The sequence below is a fragment of the Miniopterus natalensis genome, chromosome 2 (genome assembly GCF_054644295.1).
Source record: "Miniopterus natalensis isolate mMinNat1 chromosome 2, mMinNat1.hap1, whole genome shotgun sequence".
NCBI lineage: Eukaryota > Metazoa > Chordata > Mammalia > Chiroptera > Miniopteridae > Miniopterus > Miniopterus natalensis.
The window spans coordinates 109,086,795-109,099,284 of NC_142082.1; the positions used below are offsets into that span (position 1 = coordinate 109,086,795).

The 12,490-nt window shown below is 39.7% G+C and overlaps 1 protein-coding gene across 4 annotated transcripts in view; it reads right to left on the reverse strand.

The window, feature by feature from the left end:
* Window positions 1-5,586: 5,586 nt before the first annotated feature.
* The window catches only part of CRADD (CARD and death domain containing adaptor protein), a 174,439-nt gene continuing 167,535 nt past the window's right edge, over window positions 5,587-12,490 (reverse strand). For 3 of the 4 annotated variants that reach the window (XM_016215271.2, XM_087814492.1, XM_087814491.1), the window contains one exon: window positions 5,587-7,721. In XM_016215271.2, the coding sequence (XP_016070757.1) occupies window positions 7,420-7,721 (302 nt within the window). In that variant the 3' untranslated portion in view covers window positions 5,587-7,419. The remainder of the gene's footprint in view (window positions 7,722-12,490) is intronic. The other variant, XR_001603357.2, reaches the window with a different exon arrangement.

The window sequence follows — 12,490 nt, forward strand, 5'->3', positions numbered from 1 at the left end:
CAACGCTCAACTGCTGAGCCATGCCCGGCCAGGCCAAAAAAAGAATTTAAAAGCATGATAATAGTTGAAGGGAACTTTGGGACAACATGAACCATAATGTACACATCATAGGAATAACAGAAGAAGAAGAAAGTGAACAAGCAACAGAGAACCTTTTTGAAGACATAATGGCATAAAACTTCCCTAACCTGGTAAACAAAAAAGTCACACAAGTTCCAGAAGCACAGAGAGTCCCAATCAAGATAAACCCAAAGAAACTCACACCAAGGCACATCATAATCAAAAGGGCAAACATTAAGGACAAAGCAAGACTCTTAAAAGCAGCAATAGACAGAGAAGTAGTTATCTACAGGGGAGTTCCCATAAGGTTGTTAGCTGATTTCCCAACAGAAACATTACAGGCCAGAGGGGAATGGCATGAAGTATTCAAAGTAATGACAAACAAGGATCTGAAACCAAGACTATTCTATCCAGCAAGGTTATCATTTAAAATTGAAGGTGAAAGAAAGAGCTTCCAAGACAAAAAAAGGCTAAAGGAGTTCATTACCACAAACCAACATTGCAAGAAATGTTAAGGGAATGCTGGAAGAAGAAATAGAGAGGAACATAGGCATAAAGAATAAAAATAGCAATAAATAAGAACCTATCAATAATAACCTTAAATGTAAATAGATTTAATGGTCCAATCAAAAGACATAGGGTAGCTGAATGGATATGAAAGCATGACCTATATATATGCTGTCTTCAACAGACCCAACTCAGAACAAAAGATTCACACAGACTAAAAGTGAAGGAATGAAAAAAATATTCCATGCAAATGGGAAAAAAAAACTGGTAGAAATACTTATATTTCACAAAATAGACTTCAAAGCAAAGGTCATAACAAGAGACAAAGAAGGAAACTACATTACACAAAAGGGATTGATTCAACAAGAGGATATAACCCTGGTAAACATATATGCACCCAACATAGGAGCACCCAAATATATTTTAAAAATTCTTGGGGGACTTTAAGGGAGAGATCAACAGCAATACAGTCCTAGTAGGGAACTTTGTCATCCCACTGACATTACTGGATAGATCTTTCAGACAAAAAAAATCAATAAGGAAACGGTGACCTTAAATAACACACTAGGTAAGATGGATTTAATTGATATTTACAGAAAATTTCATCCCAAAGCAGCAGAACATACTTTCTTCTCAAGTGCACATGGAACATCTCAAAGACAGACCTCATGCTAGGATACAAAACAAGTCTTAACAGATTCAAGAAGATTAAAATCATATCAAGCATCTTCTTGGATCACAATGGCATGAAACTAGAAATCAACTACAATAAAAAACTCAAAAACATTCAAACACGTGGAGGCTAAACACCATGTTAATAAACAATGAATGGGTTACTAATGAATTCAAGGAAGAATAAAAAATTACCTGAAAACAAATGAAAATGAACACACAACAACCCAAAATCTATGAAACAATGCAAAAGCAGTCCTAAGAGGGAAGTTCATAGCATTACATACCTACTACAAGAAGCAAGGAAAATATCAAATAAACAATCTAACCTTACACCTAAAAAAACTAGAAAAAGTACAACAAGAAATGTCAAAAGTACATAGAAGAAAGGAAATAATAAATATCAGAGTGAAAATAAATGACATAGAAACTAAAAAAATCAATACAAAAGATCAATGAAATCAAGTGTTGGTTCTTGAAAAGATAAACAAGATTGATGAATCTTTAGCCAGACTCATCAAGAAACACAGAGAGAGGACTCATATAAAATCAAAATGAGAGAGGTGAAGTAACAACTGAAATCAAAGAAATACAAAGGATTTCAAATTGGAAAACTTGGGTAAAATGGACAAATTCATAAGAACATACAATCTTCCAAAACTGAATCAGGAAAAATCAGAAAATCTGAATAGACAGACTACAATTAATAAAACTGAAGTAGTAATCAAAAACTCCAAGAAAACAAAAGTCCTGGACTGGATGACCTCACAGGCCAATTTCACCAAACAATCAAAGAACTAACACCTATCCTCCTCAAACTACTCCAAAAAATTCAAGAGGAGGGAAGACTTCCAAGCTCTTTTTATAAGGCCAGCATTATCCTAATTCCAAAACCAGGTAAACATACTACAAAGAAAGAAAATTATAGGGCAATATCTCTTATGACAATAGATGCTAAAATCTTCATCAAAATATTAGCAAATGTGATCCAGCAATATATTAAACAGATCATACACCATGACCAAGTGGAATTTATTCCAGGTATGCAAGGTTGGTACAATACTCGCAAATCAATAAATGTGATACATCACAAAATGAAGGATGAAATCACATGATCATATCAATAGATGCAGAAAATGCATTGATAAAATCCAGCATCCGTTTATGATAAAGACTCTCAGCAAAGTGGGAATAGAGGGATCATACCTCAACATAATAAAGGCCATATATGACAAACCCACATCCCACATCATACTCAATGGGCAAGGACTACAAGAATTCCTTTCAAGATTGGGAATAAGACAGGGATGTCCACTATGTTCAACACAGTACTAGAAGTCTCAGCCACAGCAATCAGACAAGAAGAAATAAAAGGCATCCAAATTGGAAAGAAGTAAAACTGTCATTATTTGCAGATGATATGAATATTGTACATACAAAACCCTAAAGACTCCATCAAAAAACTACTAGATTTAGCCCAGCCGGGAGTGGCTCAGCGGTTGAGCATCGACCTAGGATCCAGGCGACTGGGGTTCGATTCCTGGTCAGGGCACATGCCCGGGTTGTGGGCTCGATCAATGACTCTCTCATCATTGGTGTTTCTAACTCTCTCCCTCTCCTTTCCTCTCTCTGAAATCAATAAAGATATATTTTAAAAAAAACGACTAAAAAAAAACAACTACTAGATTTAATAAATGAATTCAGAGTAACGGGATACAAAAACCAACATCCAGAAATTGGTGGCATTTTTATACTCCAATAATAAACTCTCAGAAAGAGAAACTATAAAAACAATCCCATTTACTATTACAACAACAACAAAAAAGGTACCTAGGAATAAACTTAACCAAGGAGATAAAAGACCTGTACTCAGAAAACTATAGGACATTGAAGAAATAAATAGAGGAAGATACAAACAAGCAGAAGCACATACCGTGTTCATGGATTGGAAGAATGAACATCATTAAAATGTCCATACTACCCAAAGCAATCTATAGATTCAATGCAATTCCTATTAAAATACCAATGGCATATTTCACAGATCTAGAACAAATATTCCAAAAATTTCTATGGAACCCAAAAAGACCCCAAATAGTCTCAGCAATCTTGAGAAAAAAGAACAAAGTTGGAGGGATCATAATATTTGATATCAAACTATACTACAAAGCCACTGTAATCAAAACAGCCTGGTACTGGCACATGAACAGGCATATAGATCAATGGAACAGACCAGAGGTCCCAGAAATCTGCCCACACCATTTTGGCCAATTAATATTTAACAAAGGAGGCAAGGCCATACAATGGAGTAAAAACAGTCTCTTCAATAAATAGTGCTGCGAAAATTGGACAGGTACATGCAATAAAAATAAAATTAAAAAATGAAACTAGGCCACTAACTTACACCATACATAAGAATAAACTCAAAAATGGATAAAAGACTTAAATGTAAATCACAAAACCATAAAAATTCTAGAAGAAAATAAAGGCATTAAAATTTCAGACATCTCCCATAGCATTATTTTTGCTGCCAATATCTCCTATGGCAAGGGAAACAAAGGAAAACTAAGCAAATGGGACTACATCAAAATAGAGAGCTTCTGCACAGCAAAAGAAACCATCAACAAAATGAAAAGGGAACCTACTGTATGGAAGAACATATTCATCAATGATACACCTGATAAGGGGTTAATTTCCAAAATATATAATGAACTTATACAACTCAACACCCGGAAGACAAACAATCCAATTTAAAAATGGGCAAATGACTTGAACAGATACTTCCCCAAAGAGGGCATACAAATGGCCAACAGACATATGAAAAAATGCTCAACGTCACTAATCATCAGGGAGATGCAAATTAAACTACGATGAGGTATCACCTCACACCTGCTGAATAGCTACCATCAATAAATCAACAACTAACAAGTGCTGGTGAGGATGTGGAGAAAAGGGAACCCTAGTACACTGCTGATGGGAACGCAGACTGGTGCAGCCACTGTGGGAAAAAGTATGGAATTTCCTCAAAACATTAAAAAATGGAACTACCATTCGACCCAGTGATCCCACTTCTGAGAATATATCCTAAGAATCCCAAAACACCATTCAGAAAGAATATATGCACCCCTATGTTTTAGCAGCGTTATTTCCAATAGCTAAGACCTGGAAGCAGCCCAAGTGCGCATCAGTAGATGAGTGGATAAAAAAGGTGCTATACATTTACACAATGGAATACCACACAGCTATAAAAAAGAAGGAACTCATATCCTTTGTGACAGCATTGGTAGACCTGGAGATTATTATGCTAAGCAAAATAGGCCAGTCAGAGAAAGACAAATACAATATGATCTGATTTATAGGTGGAATCAAATGAACAAAATAAACTGAGGAACAAAATAGGACCATAGGCATGGATGCATGGAACAGACTGACAGATCTCAAAGGGGAGGGGAATAGGGGGACTGGAAGAGATTAGCCAAAGAATATATACATCTATATGCAGAGCCCACGAACACAGATAACAATGTGATGAAGGCCAGGGGTGGGCAGGGGTTGGGTGGAGGGGGGAAAATTGGGGAAGAGTGGGGGACATCTATAATAGTATCAACAATAAAAAAAGAATTAGATGAAGTGGGAAAAAAGTGTGAGGGCATACTCATACATGTGCACATACTTGAATATGTACAAACACGCACACCCACCCCCACACACCCACACATGAAACCAAATTGGAGCAAGACTTTTTTTTCGTCAGTGCCTACAAATGCTCGGCCACGTCATTGCACTCATTCAGGATAGTGATAGGAACAGGCACTCTCTGGAATTGTAGAGCCCTCTTCCATTCAAATACACATGGACTCCTTGCCAGCACAACACCTACCTGACTCTCTCGAGAGGTAGTCTGACGTCATGTAGCGTTACTCTCTGAGGCCAGAGGTAGAAATGAGGCAGTGATCTGGATGCTCTGTTCTTCCATTCTGCAAATCTTCTGCAAGAATGGGAGCAGGCCCACACAGGTGCGGCTGCCATGCAATACTGGAGACACCCTGTTCATTAAGGGCAGCGAGTCAGAGCTCTCTAATGGCCCCGGCAGCCCATGATGGGAGCTTCATCATGACTTGTCTTTCACTGTTGACAGAGCACAGAAGTGTCTCTGTACATGACAGATTCCTTACAAATGGCAAGAAGATGATCTAACGAATCATCCAACCCACCTCTAAAATGCCATCTAGTCAGACGCAGCAGAGCCCAGCTATACTCTCTCATCCATAAATGTGGTGAGAGCAAAAGCCAAAGCAACTCTCTGTTAGCAAACCCAGGGGCATGAATAGTAACATAACAAGTCCATGGTTCAAAATGACAAGCAGTTTATTGAAGATGCCGTAGAAGTACAGTCTGCCACTGGATTCAGTGATGGGGACAAAAGTATTAGAATTTTACAAAATAACAAATTAATGGCTGGGCTACAAAATGGAAAATTAGAGCTGATGAAACAGTAGACCATTCTGCTGAACTGTCTGTTGAACCGTGAAATTACTGATCTTTTTTAGTAAAGGGAATATGGTTGCCAGACATCCAAAAGGATGTTGTCAACACACCACTGTCATCTTTTGAGTACCCACTTCATGCTCAAGTCTACTACTCTATACACCTGACCTCAGAACGAAGAGAGAAAAAGGTATAATTTTCCCCCCTTTGAAACATCCTGAGTTAGGTTAGGATTAAGAAGTAGATTCTCTGATTACTCAGAAGGTCAAATCATAAACTGGGGATGTTCACCTGTCCCTCTCTTGATTGGACCCACTGTAGAGTTAATAAAATCACATCACATTTTAAAGCTTAGCAAGAAACCGGGTAGTGACGCATCTTCCTACAGTGTGCTCAGCTTTAGCCACTTCGCAGCTTCGTCTGTGAACTGCGTCCAGGTTCAGCCACAGCAGCAGGTTAACAGCTACCATTTCCTGCGAGGTGACTGTGGACCAGACAGCCATTAGATGAGCCCTTGGCAGACATCATTCCAAATATCTTGGAGGTGAAGACAATCATTTCCTTATTTTAAAAATGAGGACACTGAGAGGCTCAGAGAAGTGAAGTAACTTATTCAAGGTGATGCTGCCAGCAGGCAGAGAGCAGGTCTCAGCTTCTTCAATGAGCACGTATGGGAAAGGAGAAGCCACACGAGAAGTTGCAAAGGGCACCCAGGAACAGCGCTCCAAAGCACACAATCCAGCTCATTCGCCCAGGCCAACCACTAATCTCCCTGTAGACGGAGGCTCACCCCTCTTGCCCAACTACTTCATAGGATTTTTGTGAGGTACAAATGAGATCCCATATGTGAAAAGCCTTGAAAACAGTAAAGCACTGACAAATAACACGTATTATTAATAAAAGGACAGAAAGCTAAATCATACTGCTTAAGAGCATAACACTTCAATCATTAGGGCTTCAATGGAAAGACCAGAGCCCCTTCTGTCCAGGGACTAAATCCTTTAAATAAATGGTACAGGATTTCTTAAGCAATCTTTTAAAGATGAAGGGCTCATGTATACATGCTGGTACTTGAACTGGTCTTGCAGGGAGCTTTAGTGTCTAAAATTTAATGCAGACACCCTGCCGAAGCTATTTATCTTGACTGAAGAAAGTAACCATTTTCTTGTTGCTATCAATTCTGTTCCAAAGAAATGATAACTGTAAATTTACACCCTTAATCTATGCATATAAGAATGAGGAAAAAACAAATAACACTTTCTCATGAAAGGGCCACATTATATATAGTAATTCACTTTTTATTATCATCATCATCATTAATAGCAAAGTCCACAGTTCAGTTCCCAGGCAACGTAAAAGTGGATGTTTTATGCATAGGACACCTGCATGTAATGTGATAACAAAGTATAGTTTTGAGCCACTATGCTTTACCAGGCTACCAAAAGGTAACCCATACAATTAAAACCTTAACAATTAAGACAATGAAACCTTCAAGCGATTAAAAACAATGAATTATCAAGTCAATGTGGGAGATATGAGTAACCCAGCCTTTCAGGTAATGTCAAGTGGAAATCCTATTTTCTCCTTTCATCTAAGGATCATTAAAAAGAAATTACACACACACACACACAAAACTACCTGCCTGAGCATATGTGACTTGGGGATGCACTCCCTAGAGAGTTGATGGAGGCACCATCATTCCAACATGTGCTGGAGTACTGAGGGGTCCCCCTCCACGGCCTGGAGGCCCCTTTGCAAGCTCTGGAAGGTGGCCTGCTTCCCGTAGCGCTGCCTCCAGCGGACGAAGGCCTCCACCATCTGCGACTGCACGTTGTGGGGGTGGTTGGCCTTACAGCGGTAGATATCTGCCTGGGACAGTCCCAGAGACAGCACCATGGGCTCCCACTCAGGGCCCAGTCTCTGGGCCAGCTGGTTAATCTGCCGGTCTGATGGGGAGCTGTTGAGGATGTGCGGAGGAATGCCAGTTATCCGGTCATCTGGGGAGGAGAAAGACACCAAGGTGAAAAGAGCAGGCAAACACATCAAAAGGGGGCAAAAAGGAAAAATGTGGGGAGAATGGCATAGACTACCAAATGTCAGGGGCCAATTTTTCAGTCTTCTTGGGGGCTCCTCAGTATAAAGCCATAGATAGGGGCTTAGGAAATACCATTCAGCATCTATGAAAAGTCAGCATTTATTACCGAAAATTTGAAAACAAGAAAATAAAAATAACTAGAAATCCCACCAGAGAAATCAATTGATAATAACTGGATCTATTTCCTTTCAGTCCTCTCTCTACAAAAACATACATTTAGGATTACATCGCACATACTGCTTTGTAACACGCTGTTTGCACATCTCTCTCACCAGAGAGGCCAAGCAGGGAGTTCTGGGGGACCGTGAGGATGCCTGCATGGGCCCCAGTTCTCTCTAGCACTGGCCAGTGGGAGCAGGGGTGACACTGTCTCCCGCAGGACTGGCTAGAGGGTAACATACTAAACAGAACAGCTACTCTCTCCGGACAAACCTGAACATTACCAAGAAAAGTTGCAGCTTCTACCAGAAGCAGGAGCCAAGAAGGCTGCTGAGAAAAAATAAGACTTCGAGGCCATGAGGTAGCAGGTAGAGAGAAGAGCCAAGTTCACGGTTCCAGCACAGGCCAAGGAGGAGGGTTACCATCCTGGCAGAACTGAGAGGAGGAAAAGAAAGTATGTGCTGAGGACCTGACCTTGCCGTCCTAAACTGGATTCCAGTATCTTGGAGGCCAGTCTGCTGAGGAAGTCTGACCTTTAGTGAGTGACTATATGTTCCCAGCATATCCAATGAGAAGTGCCATCGGTTACACAGAAGGCCTTCAGAGGAAGGCAGTTAAAGCTAAGTCCTGAACATGGGAAGGAGCCCAGTGAAGGGAAAGGAGTGTATGTACCCTGTGCAGAATGAACTGCATATGCAAAAGCCCTGAGGCAGCAGAACATGGCACATTCAAGAAAGTGAAAGAAGTTTACTGTGGCAAAGTGCAGAGATTGAGGACTCCAAATATCCTAAATTATGGTGCTGGTTCCTGGTTAGGCCGGGACTAGAAGTGAGGTCTTCATATTCCTGGTTCAGACACTTTCTGTCACCAGCATCACAGGTCAATCCCACTTCACACTCACTAGCTCACTGTCCTGATTTATGAATTCAGTAAGAAGACAAAAGGTATCTTATGTTTCCACTCACATGCCTTTGGCAGTTACCAATAGGTTAGGCATGAGTTGTAAAATTATTGTTAAAGACTCTTTCCGGTGTTTATCGAGATTGTAACTTTTAAAAAAATGACTAAGGAGCAGTTAGAACAATGATACTACTGACCAATATTTTATATTAACAGTAATAATTTTATGGCTTTTATAAAAAATATGGGCTCATTAAAAAAATTCAAGCAACACAAAAAAAGTATGAAAAAGAAAACAAATCACCCAATATCCCACCATTGTACTTACAGTTGTTAAACATAATTTTGGACATACATTGTTAGAAGAATAATATAACAGCTTTTTTCCTAAGAGTTATTTAATTTTGTTTTAATATAACAGAAGAAAAAGAAGAGAAACTAAATGGCTTTCTGATCTGCAGTTAAAATATTTAAAACACACACACACATACAAGAATCAATGCTGAGAAAAAAATGTATGAAAATTTAAGTGATATATTGCATGTTTTAACATTAATGCTCTATAATGAACACTTTATATTTCCTCTCCCTTTCCTCACACTTCTTGATTTTTGTTGCTTACATCATTTTTATTTTGCCAGGTGCATAACATTTATATGCTTCTGTAACAATAATACCCACCTCCCCAGTTGTTTAGTCCTAAAACTACAGTATAATGGTTTGAATGTTCACCGGTCTGTTTTTTGTTGTTACTGCTTTTTTAATCATAGAATTTCTACTCCTGAGTCTGTTATTTTGATTTGAGTCTTTGGGTTAATTTCATCATAGGGTAGTTTTTCTCAGGAAATGCTCATTGTTAGTGTTTTCTTTTAGTTCTTTCAAATCAAGACTGTCTGCTATTGCCTTCACTGCTAAATAATAACTTAATATACACTTAAAATTGTTGTATTATATTATTTAAATGTTATACTTCTGAATTATAAATATAATTTTAATAATTTTATTCCTCTTACAAGTTTGTAGACCTTGCTCCTATTTCATGGTAGAGAATGTCGATGTGGAGAATTATAATACCAACTTGATATCCCCGTTTTATATAACTTGCTTTTTCTGTCTGCAGTCTATAGTACTGAAGCTCTAGACCAGGTATGTATAGATTGGTAATTTTCTCTCTGCTTTGCCAGGCATGTAGCATGATCTTGTGACCAAAGATTTAGTTCTTTCTCCCTTTCAGAAAAATCTTCTTGTGTTATATCTTTTCATTCTTTTTCTGCTTCATATGCTGTATGGCTTTGCCTATCCTCCACAGCTATCATTTTTCCTCTTACTGCTTTAACTCCCTGCGATGAGCTCCTGCCTTTCCCCATATCACTCATTTGATTTTCCACAATGTCTGTTCTTTTTTTTCTTGTTCAAATCTTGTATTTTTGTTCTCAATTTATTCTCTTGGCTCTTCAATTAGTCTTTTACAAATCCCATTTCACCTCACACCCATTAGATAGCTACTATCAAAAACCAGAAGATGGCAGAGTTGGTAAATGCTGTGCTGGCTTCCTCCCACAATCACATCAAAATTACAACTAAATTACAGAACCACCATCCTTGGCAACCAGCCAAAGACTAACTAAGCAGAAGTCCTACAACTAAGGATATAGAGAAGAAGCCATGTTGAGACTAGTAGGAGTGGTTGGAGATGCAAATGAGCTGGTCCCACAACCACAGTGTAGAGGTAAAGAAACAGGAGGAATATCTTGGCGAAGAAGATCTCCCCATAACAAAACGAAGGGGTACCAACCCCACACAAGGCTCTCCAACCCAGGGTTCCAGTGCTGGGAAGAGAAGTTCCCATAACTTCTGGCTGTGAAAACCAGAGAGGATTTCAGCCGAGTGGGACAGAGGGCTGCTGGAGTCCCAGGTGTTCCTCTAGAAAGGCCTGCACACGGACTAACTAGCTCTGAGCTCCAGCACTGGGGCAGCAGCTGGAAAGACACCAAGGACACAAATTGTCTGGCTTCAAGGTGAGGGCTGGAGGGGCAGCTTTCTCCCCAACAGAAATGCTAGAAGATGCCATTGTTCCTGTGTTGAGTTCTCCCACAACAGTCTGCAGGCACAGGTGGGCAACAGGTCTGAATCTCCATCAATGTGGCTAACACCATTTGTCCCACCCTGGTGATTCCCTGAGACCCTGTCCCACCCAACTCATAGGCCCACCCAAGCTCCTCCAAGTAGCTTTTCCATACAAATGGCCAGTCTCAGTGTAAGCTATGGACTTTCCTAAAATCTTTCAAAGGTTAAAAAATCCCAAAGAAGCAGTGTCTGGCCTCAGTGTGCCCTGTACCTCTTTCTAAGTGACTCCAAACCTACCACCAATGGCAGCTGGTCTTGGTTTGCAGTTAGCCTCTCCCAAGCATGTCTAGGCCCACCACAAGTGACAGCCATCTGCAGGTAATTTTGTAGCTCCAACCAGGTAGTCCCAGGCTAGGCACAGGCAGTGGTTGACGTAGCCTGCACCAAAGCCCCTCCCAAGAGGTCCAGAACCAACATACCCAGTGGCTGGCTTCAGACCACACCAGAATACCACCTAATTAGCTCCACAAAGACACCCAAAGAGGAGACTCAGCAGGCACTGCAGCCCCACTAAAATGAATCGGGCTCCATAGGGTTAGCCCCTACACAACAGCTCATCTGATATAGTGACTGCCATTCCTTGCAGCAAGCCAATCTGAGGATCAATCCCTTCCACTAATGAGCCAATAGCAATTAAGGCTCAACTACAACAGGAGGGCACACACAACCCACACAAGAGACACCCTTGAAGCACCTGGCTCAGGTGACCAGGGAGACTGCGCTACTGGGCTCCACAGGACATCTACTACATAAGATCAATCAATCTGCCAAGATGGAAGACAGAGCAAATCTACCTAATACAGAAAAACAAACATAGGAAATAAACCAAAATGAGACCAAGAAACATGTCCCAAATAAAAGAACAGGACAAAACTTCAGAAAAAGAATTAAATAAATGGATACAAGCAATTGACCAAATGCAGAAGTCAAAACATTGGTTATAAGGATGCTCAAAAAACTTAGGGGAAGAGAAGACGAACTCTGAGAATTTTAACAAAGAGATATAAAACATAAAAATGAAGGTAGAAAACATAAAATAACCAGTAAGAAATGAAAAATACAATAATTGAAATAAGGAATATTATAGAGGGAATCAATAGCACAGTAGATGAAGCAGAGGACTGAATCAGCAATTTGGAAGACAGAGTAACAGAAAACACCTAAACAGAACAGTGGGGGAAAAAAAAATTTTTTTTTAAATGAGGATAGTTTAAGGGATCACTGGGACAACATCAAGTGTACCAACGCTTGCATCATAGAGATACCAGAAGGAGAATAGAAAGAGAACAAGAGATTGAAAATCTATTTGAAGAAATAATGACAGTATAGGGGGATCACTTTGTAAAGTATATGGTTGTCTAACCATTATGCTGTATACCTGAAACAGATATAAAGTAATATTGAATATGAACTATAATTAAAAATAAAGTTTAAACCCTGGCCAGTCTGGCTCAGTTGGTTGGGCATTATACTGTGGACCAAAAG